General features: G+C 47.3%; 1 protein-coding gene across 3 annotated transcripts in view; it reads right to left on the bottom strand.

The window, feature by feature from the left end:
* Positions 1 to 749: 749 nt before the first annotated feature.
* NOX5 (NADPH oxidase 5) overlaps positions 750 to 15,731 on the bottom strand; it is a 40,526-nt gene continuing 25,544 nt past the window's right edge. For 2 of the 3 annotated variants that reach the window (XM_043470908.1, XM_043470909.1), the window contains exons 16-17: positions 7,830 to 7,996; positions 6,194 to 6,852 (exon numbers count right to left, since the gene is read on the bottom strand). In XM_043470908.1, coding sequence (XP_043326843.1) covers positions 6,721 to 6,852; positions 7,830 to 7,996 — 299 coding nt within the window. In that variant the 3' untranslated portion in view covers positions 6,194 to 6,720. Of the gene's footprint in view, positions 1,013 to 6,193; positions 6,853 to 7,829; positions 7,997 to 15,731 lie in introns of those variants that run through there. The other variant, XM_043470910.1, reaches the window with a different exon arrangement.

Below are 15,731 nucleotides of genomic sequence, written 5' to 3'. Positions count from 1 at the left end.
CTAATATGGGGCCACTGTCACAGAGCTAATGTTGGGAGGCGGGAAGCTTCCTTGAGAGTGCTCTTTCTCCAGCCATCTCTGCCTTTCTGCTGGAGTCTTCTTCCCCCGACCCCCCTACCCCGGGATGGATTTCCCTGTAAAATAAATGTCTTGTCTGAATTAATCTTATTTTTAAAAGGAGAGAGTCATCATATTGTAAAGACAGATCATAAAAAGATGCATCAATCTGTCAGGAAGGCTGGTTAATGTGAGTATTTGTTTAGCCGAGTCAGTGCCCCCGAGGCAGTCTTTCTGGACCAGCCCTGGGCCTGGAAGGGCCTTTAATTTGAATACTTAGAGCACATATGGCTGGCAGCTTTGCATTCTGAATCTGGGCACAGAGCAGCCTTGCTCTGTCGAAGAGGCGGGAGCGCCCCCCAGTGGAAGGGGCCCATTCCCAGGGCCAGCAGGGCCCCAAACACTCCCATGGGAGAACTCATCAATATGAGGGGTCTTTAGGAGACACCTCAGACACTCTCTCCATTCTGCTTTATTCTTTGGGGGCTTCTTTTATTCTTATCGGGCTTCCTGGTGGCTCAGCTGGTAAAGAATCCTCCTGCAACTCAGGAGACCTGGGTTCGATCCCTGGGTGGGGAAGATCCCCTGGAGAAGGGAAAGGCTACCCACTCCAGTATTCTGGCCTGGAGAATTCCATGGACTATATAGTCCATGGGGTTGCAAAGAGTCAGACACAATTAAGTGACTTTCACTTCAGACCCTCTCTCCATTATGCTTTATTCTTTTAAAAAGGACGCAGACCATCACATAGGTACACAGATAAAAACCGAGTAATATATGAAGCACATGGTATAAAAATTCTATGCTGTGAAACATTCCATGGGTAACAGAGAAATACATGAAATAAAACAGAGAGGACAGCTCAAAGTGCCCCTTTACCTCCTTCCAGTTGACCTCTGGGCACTGTTAGGTGTATATCCTTCTTACCCTCTTCCAACACATTTCTATTTATTTCCTGCAAGATACACAGACACTGTTTGTTTTTTGTTAGATGGAATGGAAACACATGAAAACATGACATTTGAATTTTTAATTAGCCTTCTATTTTGGATTTCTTTTTTAAAAAAATGCAGCTATAAAACTAATACATGTTTGTCATAAAAACATCAAAATTGATACAGGGGTAGAAAATAAAAAGGTAAAAAAAAAAAAAAAACAGAACAACCCACACCGTCCTTCCCACTCACTCAGAGCAAACAGATAAAACACATTTCTGTGTAACTTTTGGAAAGACTATGCACCTACAAGCCTTTAAATGTGCACATCGTTCATCTGTTCACTGAGGCAGGAAGAGCTCCGAGAGGTCACAGGGCAGACCTAGGTCACAGACCAGATGCAGAGGCCGCTCCTGGATTTCAGAGGGCAAAAGCCTTCCCACACTGCACAGGCCCCAGGAGTTTGCCCGCAGCCGATCTTGACCGGAGTGGCTAATCTCTCTAAGCTTCAATACTGTGGCCACCTGATGCGAAGAACTGACTCATTAGAAAAGACCCTGATGCTGGGAAAGACGGAAAGCAGGAGAAGGGGAGGACAGAGGACGAGATGGCTGGCTGGCCCTCACGGACTCAGTGGACATGGATTGGAGCAAGCTCGGGGAGATGGTGAAGGACAGGGAAGCCTGGTGTGCTGCAGTCCGTGGGGTCGCAGAGTCGGACACGACTGAGTGAACAAGAACCACCTCCACCTTGTCTGCAAGGCGGCGGCGCTCCTCAGCACGGCCGGCTCTCAGCGTATTAAGAGACCGCAGGTGCGGGAGGCTGTCAGACGGTTTGTGTCACTGATGCTGCTGTCCCCTCCAGAGCTGGCGTCACGGCAGAGCAGCGTCGTGGAGCCTGGCAAAGCGATTCGTTCAGCGGGCTTGTGTTCTCGCTTTTGTTCCCCAGATTGCCGTGACAGTTACAAGCAGAGGACGCTTCCCGAGGAGGATTCTGTTTAAGAAGCCCCTCACCTCGGGGGAGCTGATATCCGCGCAAGGCCCCTCCGTCTACAGGAGGCCCTGGGGCCACAGGCCTGACCTCTGGGAGCTCCCAGCTGGATGGAGTGGGCGGTACACACCCTAATAACCCGCCCTGATCTCGAGTTCACCTGCATTCCCTCTCTGTTCGCCTAGAGCACTGCCAACACCTGGGTGGAAGAAGCAAAAGCCAGTCCTGGGGATGCACTTGTTTCTGGTTAACGGCAGGTTGGCCCCCATCTGGGCATCTAGGAAACATCCAGATGGACGGCCCGGCTGATCTGTACACCCACATATTCGATCCTGTCACCTATGATGAGGTGAACTCCCCCCACCCTCCAGCCCACTGCCCCAGACCTGCTCTGACCTTGCAGCTAGAAAAGAGGGAAGCCCAGAACTTGTACACTGGGCACAGGGATGGGAGGGGTGGGGTGTGTGTGTGTGTGCGCATATGTGTGTGGGTGTGTGTGCGCGCGCGCATGTGTGTGCGTATGTGTGTGTGTGTGCAGCAGAGGGTGGGGAGGTAGAGGGCTGTGTGTGTGTGGTGTGGTGTGGGTGTGGAGCAGAGGGCGGGGAGGTGGAGGGCTGTGTGTGTGTGTGCGTGTGCGTGCGTGTGTATGTGTGTGTGTGTGCGTGCATGTGTGTGTGTAGCAGAGGGTGGGGAGGTGTAGGGCTGTGTGTGTGTATGTGTGTGGGTGTGTGTGTGCGTGCGCGTGTGTGTGCATATGTGTGTGGGTGTGGAGCAGAGGGTGGGGAGGTGGAGGGCTGTGTGTGTGTGCGTGTGTGTGTATGTGTGTGTAGCAGAGGGTGGGGAGGTGTAGGGCTGTGTGTGTGTGTGTGTGTGTGTATGTGTGTGGGTGTGGAGCAGAGGGTGGGGAGGTGTAGGGCTGTGTGTGGTGTGGTGTGTGTGCGCGCACGTGTGTGTGTGTATGTGTGTGTGTAGCAGAAGGTGGGGAGGTGTAGGGCTGTGTGTGTGTGGTGTGGTGTGGGTGTGGAGCAGAGGGGGAGGTGGAGGGCGGTGTGTGCATTTGTGTGTTTGTGTGTCGGGGTAAGAGACTGGCAGCTAGAGAAACTGACTTTTCTTCTTTGCTGCGCCTCATGACATGTGGAAGTTCCCGACCAGGGATGGAACCCATGCACCCTGTGAAGGTGCATGAGACTCTGAAGCACAGTCTTAACCACTGGACCACCACGAAGTCCCGAGAAACTCTAATCTTGAAAATGAAGTCTCTTGACTTCACGGTTCTGCCTGAGTCCCGGCATGGAGCTGTTGCCTCCAGCAAAGAGCTTTGGGGTGGGGCTTTATTTCCTGGCTCTTCCAGATTCACTACCATTCGGAAACCAGCCTCCCTCCCAGCAAAACAAACCCTCTTGAGATCGCCGGTTCCGCAGCGCCCTCCAGTGGGGAACTAGGATATGTCTGGAGAGAAAGCCTTGGACACAAATGGTCACAAGTCACACCTGTGGATCCTTCAAGGATTTTAGAATCTAGGTGCAAGTTCCTCCACATGCTCCCATGCCCTTTGGAAGATAAAATTGCTATTTGTATGCAGTGGCAGATCAGTGGAAATCTGTAACGAGAGAGCAAGGGACTGCGGACTGGGGGACCAGTGTTTCAGGGGAGTATGAACAGTTGTCCTGGGCAAACTGTAAGATAATGGTGACTGTGTGCATGAGTGTGTGTGTGTGTGTGTGTGTGTGAAGTCCCATTAGCACACACTAGAATGGTCTGCAAACTCTTGCCACATGACTTTGCTATATTCTCTTTACCAGTCCCCCATCAGGATACCCTCTTAGCTTACATCTACACCCTGCTAAATGACACTTTTTTCCTCCCCAAGCTTTCCCAAGTCTGATGACAAGGCAAAAACACAGACTCAACAGGAGGGAACAGGGGTCCAGGAGTGTGACCCCAGGCTGGTAAGTTGACTGTTCTTGGTCCGAGTTTCTCCATGGGAGTTAGATGTCTATCCCAGGCTTGTTGGAAACGAAACACAACTGTGCGCAGAGGCCCCAGCACCAGGCCTCTCAGACATGTGATGCGCACCCCCAGGAGAGGCCCCGTGGACCCAGTGCCCCTCCTTCCTGCCCTCCACAGGGCTCGCGCGGGCGCCTCCGTTACCTGGGCTGACAGCCGGGTCCCACCCTCCCTCCTGCCTTCTTCCTCCTGCTCCTCCTGCATCCGGAATACGACGTCCTGTGTCCCACCTTCTCTCTGTCCCAGTCCTCACGCTCTGTCCTGCCCTCTGCCCCAAGGTGCACTTCGACATCCTTATCCACCATCCCCTTCTCTTGCTGCTGCTGCTTTTTAAAAACAAGTTTATTTGGTTGTGCTGGGTTTTAGTGGTGGCGCGTGGGATCTTTAGTAGTAGCGTGTGGGATATCTTAGTTGCGGAATGGGAACTTTTCATTGTGGCATGTGGGATTTAGTTCCCTGGCCAGGGATCAAACCTGGACCCCTGGCATTGGGAGCACAGAGTCTTAGCCACTGGGCCACCAGGGAAGTCCCCTTTTGCTGCTGCTATTTGAAAAGAACTTCTCTCACCGATGTCATTTCATTGTCACCCACAAGATGACTCCAAGTGTCCTCTGCACTCCCCTCAGCTGCTGTGTCCCAGGTCCCTCTCTGATGCCCAGCCCTTTTAAGAGGTGTCACCATCATGGTTGTCATCTTTACCTGTTCCATGCCCAGGACTTCTAACCCACAGAAAAGAAAGGTATATTCTACAATCCCATTGGAAAGTGCCTGATTCCAACCCCCTGAAAGCTGCTTTGGGGAGGAGAGTTTAGACTGTCACAGAAGAGATGGAACCCCCAGCAAGACCAGCTGCAAGGCAGAGGATGTGAGGCAACTGTGAGGTCCCCAGGGGCTTTCAGTGTGGGGCAGAGAGAAAACACCCAGCTCAGGTCTGGGGGTGAGGCCAGCCCTGCTGCCCCTGCCTACCACCCAGGACACTGCCTCCCCAACGAGTCTCCCAGGAGAGCTTCTGTATTTGCTGTCCTTGCCATCTATACCTGTCTGGACAGTGACAGATACAAAAAGAGGCTCCAGCACAGACAGAGAGGGAGCTACGAAGTAGGGAATGGGCTTCCCTCATAGCTCAGTTGATAAAGAATCTGTCTGCAATGCAGGAGACCCTGGTTCGATTTCTGGGTTGGGAAGATCCCCTCGAGAAGGAACAGGCTGCCCACTCCAGTATTCTTGGGCTTCCCTTGTGGTTCACCTGGTAAAAAATCTGCCTGAAATGCGGTAGACCTGGGTTTGATTCCTGGGTTGGGAAGATCCCCTGGAGAAAGGAAAGGCTACCCACTCCAGTATTCTGGCCCGGAGAATTCCATGGACTGCATAGTCCATGGGGTCACAAAGAGTTGGACACAACTGGGCAACTTTCACTTTCATGAAATAGAAGATGCAGAGACTCAGATGCTGGAGCAATAAAGAGCCACCCAGGGACAGAGGATGAATGTCCTGAGCACTATTGGTAATGTCTCATTTCACCCCCAGCAACTGTGATCGGGGAGGCGGGGCATCAGGCCCATCCTTCAGATGAAACAAGCTCGAGGAGGTTTCCAGGGCTCACCACTGGGGCACAGCTGAACTGAGCTACAAGTCACAACCTGCCAGATTCCCAGGCACAGGACTTCTCTGACTCCCCTGGAAACACACACCAAGACTCTGTCTCCACCCCACTTCTCTAATGACTCAGTGTGTGGAGAGAAGGGAGAAGCATCATGCCAAGCAAGGAAGGGCCAACACAGGGGAGAGACACAAGGAGAAAGACAGAGAGAAGAAAAGGGACACAGATATAGAGAGAGATGGGAAGACAACATCATAAAGAGAAGAGAAAATTAGCTGCTCATCTCTCCCTATGGACATGGATTCTGGATAAAACACACATTCCACGTCTCAACCCCAGATCTGCAGAATCAGAATTTCTGGGCATGGGTCCCAGGAATCTACCTTTAAAGAAGGTTCCTCTGAGTAGCAAGGTGTGCTTTGAAATGCATCAGAAAAACAGGATAGCCTGATGGATGAACAGAGGGAGTGTGTGTGTGTGTTAGTCTCTCAGTCGTGCCCGACTCTTTGCGACCCCATGGACTGCAGCCCACCAGGTTCCTCTGTCCATGAGATTTTCCAGGCAAGGATACTGGAGTGGGTTGCCATTTCCTTCTCCAGAATAGAGGGAGGGGGAGATAGAAAATATGCAGTAAGCCAAACACAGCAAAATGTTAACTGAGGAATCTAAAAAGTGGGTAACACTGTTCCCTGGATGAGTCTTTAAATTTTCTGTATGTCTGAACATTTTCATAATAAAATGCTGTGTGTGTGGAAGTTCCGGAATGATCATGATGATCAGGTGGGTCTGGGCCCACTGTAGTAGGAGGGAAGGTGTCCTCAGAGGACTTCTGGAGGACGGGTTGCCCTGGGAAGGCCCCCTGTGCTCCCCAACCACATCACCTCCACCCCTCTACCCCCCGACCAAGTCTGCCCAGCCTCACAGCAATTCCCAAACTCACAGCAGCACCCCACAAGGCCCCGCCCTCCCCCTGGGCTCTCAAGGAAGTCCATCTGCCTCCTAGGGCCTGCTGTTCTGCATGTGGGGCTGGATTTGCTGGGTCCTCTTGAGGCTGGTCCCTGCAGGGCACTAGCAGCAGTCTGATCAGGCTGGCGGGCAGAGTGGGTTTGGGCAGAGCTGGGAGAGGCAGGGCTAGAAGTTCTCTTGGAAAAACTTGAAGCTGAACTGCTCACAGTGGCCCTTGAGGATCTTGGCCAGAGCTGGGGAGCCACAGAAGAAGACCTGCACCTTGCCTTTCTTCTCAGCGGCCACCTTCTGGAACACCTAGAGTTCGCAGAATGGGGGAAGGGCAGAGGGAGAAGAGGGGGCTTTGGACCCGCCCAGTGACTCACCCGGTGGGATTGAGGGCATGACGGGCCAGGGTGGCTGTCCTCCCCACGAGGAGCTCCAGGGCATAGCTGCTTGGCTTCGGCCATTAGTTTAGGGGCCATTTGCTGAATATATAACCTGACCCAGACCCCAGGGAGGGCTGGACCAGAAGCAGATAAGACCCAGGCCCTCCACTTAAGGGGCTGCATCCATGGGGGAGACATGTACTAACCAGCTGCAGTGCTGGGGGGCGATGGCAGAGCCCAGCGGGCACACTGAGCCCCAACACCCCAACTTCACGCCAGCTCACAGGCCTCCAGCAAAACGCCTCTGTCCTGAAGTCAGGCTTTCTTCCCCAGGGAGGACCGTTTTCCACCCCAAGTTCTGCTTAAGAATTTCCTTGCCTAAAGTTTTCTTGGTGTTCAAGGCCTGCTGGCATCTCTTCCCCACCAGCTCTTACCATCTAAACATGGGTCACCTACAGCAGTTTGAAAAACAATACCTTCTGGTCATTTCAGGCAAACACTACACCCCAACTGGTAAGTGCTCAGGGAGGAAAAATAATAATAAAATCAATCTGAGGAATAAAATAGAAAGACTGGGATAAGGCCTGATATCTCCCCAGAACTCTGTCCACTGGGGCCTTTGGACTCTGGTCTGCAGGGTGTTTGCAGGCTGGGAGGGGCCTTAGAGGTCCCATGGACTAACTTCCTCTGTGATCAGATGGGGAAACAGAGGCTAGTGGTGGAACAAAGTGAGGTAGTGATGGAGCCAGAACATAGATTCCCATTCCAGCCCTGAGATCCTAGCTGGACTCTGGATGCTGGCCCCAAGCTTTGCCTCTGGCTGCTTGGCCCAAATCTCCTAGCCAGTGCCTCCGGCTCTCAGCCCCACTAGTCCCTGCAGGCCTCAGGACTCCAGGTGGCCTTTACCTTGTTCCAGTCAGGCCGCCCAGGCTGGGTGCGTGTCTGGAGGCCCGTAATGGAATCCTTCTTCTCCTTCTTGGCCAGGAGGTCGAGGGCCATCTGCAGACCAATGGCCTTTATATCGTTCTTGCTCAGCGCAGAGGTCATGTACATGTGCAGCTCCAGAAAACGGCCTACGTGGTGGGAGGAGAGGGCAGGGCTGAGGGGCCAGCACCTCTGATGGGGACAGGGCAGGACACCAGCCACTCTGCCCCAGGGCTTGGAGGGGGACTCATACAAATACCATCAGCTAACGTGTTCATCCAGTACCTCCATCTGACCAACACCATAGAGGGGAAAGATGGCCACCTTGGGCTGCTTGAGCTGGGCAGGCCCTATGCACAGCATTCACAAGTTACCTTATAGCCACTGTCCAATGTAAGCCTTACAACCACCCCAGGAGCTAGACCTCATATTTGAGTGTGTGCATGCATACTAAGTCACTTTAGTCATGTCCAACTCTTTGCGACCCTATGGACTGTAGCCTGTCAGGCTCCTCTGTCTGTGGGATTCTCCAGGCAAGAATACTGGAGTGGGTTGCCATTCCCTTCTCCAGGGGACCTTCCTAACCCAGGGACTGAACCTGCATCTCCTGCATTGCAGGCGGATTCTTTACCGTCTGAACCACCTGGGAGTGGATCAGAGGGCAAATGCTATTGATATACAGGGAAGGCGGGAGCAGACAGAGCTGCTTCCCGGGCTGGGGGGGACTGGGTGAGGTCTTGGCAGATGGGTGAGACTCAAAGGGGAGGTGAGAGGAAGGTACACTCAGAAGGGAGCCGCAGGAGCCAAGGGCAGGAGACTGGGGTTGGTGGGTCATGATGTGACTGCCAGGCTGGGACAGAGCATCCTTGAATGGGCGTGACAGGGGACAGGACTGAATACACACTGAGGCCAGAATGGGAAGGATCTGGAATGCCTTGCTAGGGAAGGAGGGCAGGGAGAGGGTCCTGGAGCAGGGCATGATGAGATGAAAAGGGCATTTCAGGGAGGGGCGTCAGAGGACTGAAGGGACAGGGCAGAGACTGGCATCAAGGAGACCCATTAGGCGTGAGTGTCCACAGCTCTATGTCTGCAACGGGACAGGTCTGTGAGCTGTTGATCCCGCCAGCTTTAGGAACTGGTGCCTTCAGTGGGCATCTCTGTGCTCAAGCAGTTTCCTCTGTGATCCCAGAGGTGGCAGACAAACGTAATCACTTTCCCTGTGTGCCAGGAAGGGGAGAAGATTGCTGAGTGCTGCCCCACATCCCTGCCTCTCCCTCAAGGATTCAGGCCATCCCAGCTTGTTCTCTACTGTTTTATTAGCCTTTGGCTTAAAATCTCAGCCACTGTTAAAAATGCAGATGGCCCTATAAACATAAGGCCACCAAAGGAGGAAGGAGGATGGGATGAACTGGGAGATTGGGATTGACATATATATGTGCACTCATGATAAGTCGCTTCAGACATATCCAATTCAATGTGACCCCATGGACTGTAGCCCATGAGGCTCCTCTGTCCATGGGATTCTTCAGGCAAGAATACTGGACTGGGTTCCCATTCCCTTCTCCAGGGAGTCTTCCCGACCCAGAGATTGAACCTGTGTCTCTTATGTCTCCTGCACTGGCAGGCGGGTTCTTTACCACTAGTGCCTCCTGGGAAGCTCTGCGACATATATCCACCACCATGCATAAAACAGCTAACTAATGAGAACTACTGTACAGCTCAGGGTGCTCTACTCAGGGCTCTGTGGTGACCTGAATGGGAAAGAAATCCAAAAAGGACGGGATCTATGTACACATATAGCTGGCTTACTTTGCTGTACCGTAGAAACTGACACAATATTGTAAAGCAACTATGCTCCAACAAAGAAAATTCTTAATGCAAGTGACCCTAAGAGGGACAGCACATTTCATCTCACACATCACTGAGCTTGAGCAGGGCTGGCGGCACAGGAGGGAAGAGACGTCCGGTAAGGGGTGCCCACCCCAGAGAACCCTGGTCCTTCCTCCCCCTCCCGCACAGTCACCACCCCCCACATGGGGGAGAAAAAGGAGATGAGGAGACAGGGTGGGAGGGAGGAGGAGGTGCTGTGGACGTCTTCACTCTCTCCAAGACACTTGTGTTCAAGACAGTCCTCCCATTTCTGGGACACTCCCTTAAGGGAATCATCCAAAGAAAGGGAAAAAAAATCTCTGTGCACATGCATATTAATTGCAGCTTTACTTATGATAATAAAGAATTAGGAATAAACAAAATGTCCCGTAGTAGGGGCATGGTTGAATAATTTATGGCGAACCATTAATTGTACTATTCATTAGATAAGTCATTAAGTACTACTAGTATTGATACACTACTACTATTAAATTTATGGGGCAATTACTACTACTATTATTACTTCTAATATTAAATTCAGTGAGCAGTTACTACTACTGCTACTACTAATCTCAGTACTATTTCTGCTACTGCTAACTTACTGAGCAGGTATTAAGCTCCAGCCCCTGTTCTGGGTGCTATACAGATGATCTCTCATCCAATCCTCATGACAATCCTAAGAGCTAGGTACTTAGTATCCATATTTTTCAGACCAAGAAGTAGAGGCAAAACAAGGTGCTCAAGGTTCTAGAGTTATTTTGGGTTACAGTAGAAGATTCAAGTCAAACAAAATGACTGAAACTTAAAGACATCAAAAATTATAAACCACAAATTCTTTAACTCAAACCTTGGTATATAATTAAAGTTTAAATCAGAGGCCATGTGCTTCAGCTGCAATTAATGAGAAGCCTTGGAAGAAATTTGAGGTAGCAAAGTTGTTGACTCAAGTGACTTTGAGAATGCAAAGCACTGGGTTCGCTGTTACCCTTTGCTTACATAGATTAGGAAGAAGCAAACAGTAAATATTTATATACCAGTAACCAGAAAATTTAAATTAAATCTAAACTTCCCCTGAGGCTATCATCATAAAAGCACATTTCTTATATGAATTAAAATACTTAAGCATTTAGAACAAAGTCAACGCTATATACATATTTGCTTTAATTATTATTTACAAGAAAGGGCAAGAAGCTTTATTGCAACATCTAGGGTTTAATTGTCATCTTCCAAAGATTGTTGACTTGTGCTTTAAGGCTCTGGATGTTTATTATAGTAAACTACATGTGTTGGAATGTTTTTGTAGAAAACTCTGTTTGATTACTTGAGCTTATAAACTATGTTTATTATAGAAATTTGAATTTACTCATGGCAACCCTGTGATAATTAAACAGCCAAATAATATCTAGTTCCAGTGAACTCAACAGTATAAAAAAACCTCACCAATTCTCTTGAAGTTAGAAGCATATCTAAAAATGTTCCTTCTTCTATAAGATTTTCCACAAGTAAAGCATAACAAAACAAAATAGTAACTAATAGATCAACTTTAAGTACAGTACAAAACCGCAGTATTCCACAAAAATGTCTCAAGAGGACGACTATGTATCCCAGAGAAACATGTTATCATATAGTGCTTAGTAAAAAATGTAGGGTACAACACTTGCTGGGTGGGGAGGGGAGACTGCATGGGCTGGAGGAGGATTTTAAGCATCTCAATTTAACAAACATATAAAAGAAAGGACCATCCACAAAAGAATTTGTACATGCCAAGCTATATAATCTTTACCTTAGACCACTTTCTGGAATTTTTGATTGCCACTTCATCAGGAAAAATATTGAGCACACACCACAAATAAATAAATATGTTCATCTCTACTTACAGATTACATCTATTAAAAATCAGCATTGGAGGGACTTCCCTGGTGGTCCAGTGGCTAAAAACCTACTTTCCAGTACAGAGGACATGGGTTTGGCCCCTGGTCAGGGAGCTAAGATCCTGCATTCTGTGGGACGACTAAGCCCGCACTCGTGTTTACCGAGCCCGTGCACTCTAGAGCCCAGGCTCCACGAAAAGAGAAGCCTGCCTACCACAACTACAGAAAAGACCCCACACACAGCTAAGACCCCATGCAGTCAAATAAATAATTAATAAAAGTTTTTAAAAACCATATGTGAGTAAAAGGAATCATAACACTCTCTCTCCTTAAACAACTAGAAACATGAGCAAGATCTATAAAACAATGGTGTCCAGACACTGATCCACAAGTTGTGCAGAACTGTCTTCACTGAGAGAGAAAATAATGAAGTGAGCATTACGGCCGACTGGTGTCAGCCTCACTGAGTTGAGGAGACAGATACTGGAGTTCAGAGAGGCCAAGACAGCTAGGACGTGCCAGGCACAAAACTAGAAGAAAGGCACCTGCAGACAAAAGAGAGAGAGAAGGAAGAAGAGAAAGAGGACGGGAGGACAGGGACTCACCGCTCTAGAAAGCTGCATCAAGTTCCCCCTCGGTCTTTGGCAGAGGGTTAGTCTATACACACGTGAAAGGAAACTACCAGGAAACATGAGGCGCCACAGTGCCTGGAGCTCAGCCGGAGCTGGGAATAATCTGTATTCCATCATCAAGGATGCAGAGAGCTTGTAATATACAAGGCAGTAGAATGAGTCCTCAGAGGTGTAGCACCTTAGCTCTGGGACTGAATCAGACCCACAATAAAGGCTGCTCTGGACTCACCCTAACAGAAGTTACAGAGCAAATCTTGAAAGTATCCAAATCATCCTAAATAATGTAACTGTGCACCCAAACAAAGTACAGTACTATTTAGAGAAATACCACAAAATCCAGAACAGGACAACATGTGATTCACAATGCATGACATCCAATAATAAATTATCAAGCATGCAAAAAAAACAGGAGAATACAATTCATAACCAGGAGAAAATTAGTAATTAGAAACCGATCCAGAAATGTCAGAGGTGATGGACTTAGACAAAGATGTTACAACATATATTATAAACATGCTTAAGAATGTAAAGACAAAACAAAGGGCCATGATGAGGAGAGTAGAAGACATAAAAGATACCCAAACAGAAGTTCTGTGGAAGAAAAACACAATAACAGAAATGAAAAACACAATGGATAGGATTAATAGCTATTCTAGGTCTTTTGGTTTTTACATATTAATTTTAGAATCAGCTTCTCAATACCTATTTTTAAAAACCTGGAGGGACTCTTACTAGAATTGGAAGGATCTCAGGTGGCTCAGCGGTAAAGAATCTGCCTGCCAATGCAGGAGACGCCAGAGACATCCAGTTTGATCCCTGGGTCAGGAAGATCCCCTGGAGTAGGAAATGGCAACCCACTCCAGTATCCTTGCCTGGAACATCCCCATGGACAGAGGAGCCTGGAGGGCTACAGTCCCTGGAGTCACAAAGCGTCAGATAGGACTGAGCACTGCGCTGTACTGTACTATACTGCAGAACAAAAGATGTCCTTGAAACCATAGCAACAGAAACTACCTAAAATGTGGCATAGGTTGAGTGGGAAAAAACCAACAACCAGATCCCAATAGCCTGTGAGATATCAGTATAACATCTGTGTAACTGAAGTGACAGGAAGGGGCAGGGGAGACAGAAAAAAATATGCAAAGGAAGAATGGCTGAAATTTATCCAAATTTGATGAAAACTCTTAAGTCCATATGACCAAGAAGGTCAATAAATTCCAAGTACAAGAAATATTTTTTAAAAAACTATTTCTCAGAAATGTTTTATAGTTTTTAGTGTTCAGATCTTGCTCATATTTTACTAAGTTTATCCTTAAGCATTTCATGCTTTTAGTATTTTAAAGATTTTCAAATATTAATTATTTGTTGTTGGAAAAGATCCTGCTGCTGGGAAAGATTGAAGGCAGGAGGAGAAGGGGATGACAGAGGATGAGGAGGTTGGATGGCATCATGGACTCAATGGACATGAGTTTGAGCAGACTCCATGAGATGGTGAAGGACAGGGAGGCCTGGCGTGCAGCAGTCCACGGGGTCACAGAGAGTTGGACATGACTGAGCAACTGAACAACAACGACAAATAAAAATAGAATTGACTTTCACATGTTGACTGTATATCCTGGACCTTGTTGAATTCATTATAAAACTGATCTAAATAAAGAGCTAAAGCTATAAAACTTCTAGGAGAAAACATAAAACACTTGTGGCCTCATGTAAGGCAAAGATTTTAGATATAACACAAAAAGCATGAATTCTACAAGAAAAAAAATCTGATAAATTGGACATCATTAAAATTTCAAAATTTTGTTCTTCAAAAGATAGTTTAAGAAAATGAAAAGACAAACCACAGACTGGGAGAACATATTTATAAAATGTACACCTGGTTATAGAGCTGTTTCCAGAATATATGAAGAACTCCCAGAACTTAGTAAAAACAAGAAAAACATTGGATTTAAAGAGCAAACAAAATATTTGGACACTTTATAAATAAGGCATACACAGCAAGACCATGAAGATATCTCCAATGTTATTAGTAATTAAGGAAATGCAAATTAAGAGTATATTGAACCTAAAATAAAAAATAAATAAAAAATTTTTTGGAAAAAGAGTATTTTGAACCTAGAGGGGTGGGGTGGGCAGGGAAGGGAGGCCCAGGAAGGAGGGGATAGATGTATATTTATGGCTCATTCACGTTGTTGTAGAGCAGAAACCAACACAACATTGGAAAGCAATTACCCTTCAATTTAAAAAAATTAAAACCAAAACAGACAAAAAAGAGCATATTGAGATACCCCTATACACCCACTAGATGAGTTAAAATTAAAAAGACTGCCAATATCAAATGAGGCTGTAGTTGATGAGGTTGTAGAGCAACTGGAACTCCATTACTGATGGAAATACAAAATGGTACAGTCACTTGGGAAAAACAATTTGATAGTTTCTTATAAAGTAAAACTGAGCACATTCCATACTACCCAGCAATCCCAATTCTAAGTATCAACCCAAGAGAAATGGAAATCATAGGTCCACACAAAGACTTTCATAGTCAAAAGTGGCTAAAAAGTGGAAATAACTCTAATATCCACCAACAACTGAATGGAAAAACAGATTGTGGTATGTCCATAAAATGGAACACTTCTCAACAAAAAAAAAGAATTAACTACTTACTGAAAGATGCAACAGCATGGGTAAATCTCAAAGGTTTTATGTTAAGTGAAAGAAGTTTAAAAAGACTACATGAATATTATATGATTCCACTATTATGAAATTCTAGAAAAGGCAAAACTATCGTGACTGAAAGCAGATCATTGGTTGCCAAGGGCTGTAAGTGGAGAGAGGGTGTTGATGCAAAGTGAGATGAGGGAGCTTTGAGGGTAAAAGAAATGGTCCATGTTTTGACTGTGCTCCCTAGGCTCCCTCATGAGACCACCCTGCTTTTAAGGTCATACAACTGGACACATTTGTCAAAGTGCCATTATATTCTTTGGACACTTAAATTGATGAATCTTACTGTACATAACTTGTCCCTCAAAAAATTTCTTAAAGAAGCGTGAATATGAATCATCTGAGAAGCATGTTAAAATGTAACTTCTCTAGTCCTACTTCAGAGAATCTGATTTGGAAGGTCTGGAATAAGGGCTGGGAATCTAACTTTTTAATAAGTGCTCATTTTGAACAAAAAGAAATGTCATTTAAAAAAGAGAAATGGGTGGAAAGTGAAAGTCGCTCAGTGTGTCTGACTCTTTGTGACCCCATGGACTATACAGTCCATGGAATTCTCCAAGCCAGAATACTGGAGTGGGTAGCTGTTCCCTTCTCCAGGGGATCTTCCCAACCCATGGAATGAACCCAGGTCTCCTGCATTGCAGGCAGATTCTTTATCAGTTGAGCTACCAGGGAAACAGGCTATACATTTTTATAAAATGTGAATAAGAAAAAAGTAACAGAAGGAAATCCTTCAAAATGCCTGGGTAGCTAGATGGGATTATGAATGGGTTCCCCCCACTTAAGTTTCA

Source organism: Cervus canadensis, chromosome 6 (assembly GCF_019320065.1).
Source record: "Cervus canadensis isolate Bull #8, Minnesota chromosome 6, ASM1932006v1, whole genome shotgun sequence".
NCBI lineage: Eukaryota > Metazoa > Chordata > Mammalia > Artiodactyla > Cervidae > Cervus > Cervus canadensis.
Note: the sequence above shows the minus strand (reverse complement) of the source record. Positions and strands in the feature narration are given on the sequence as shown.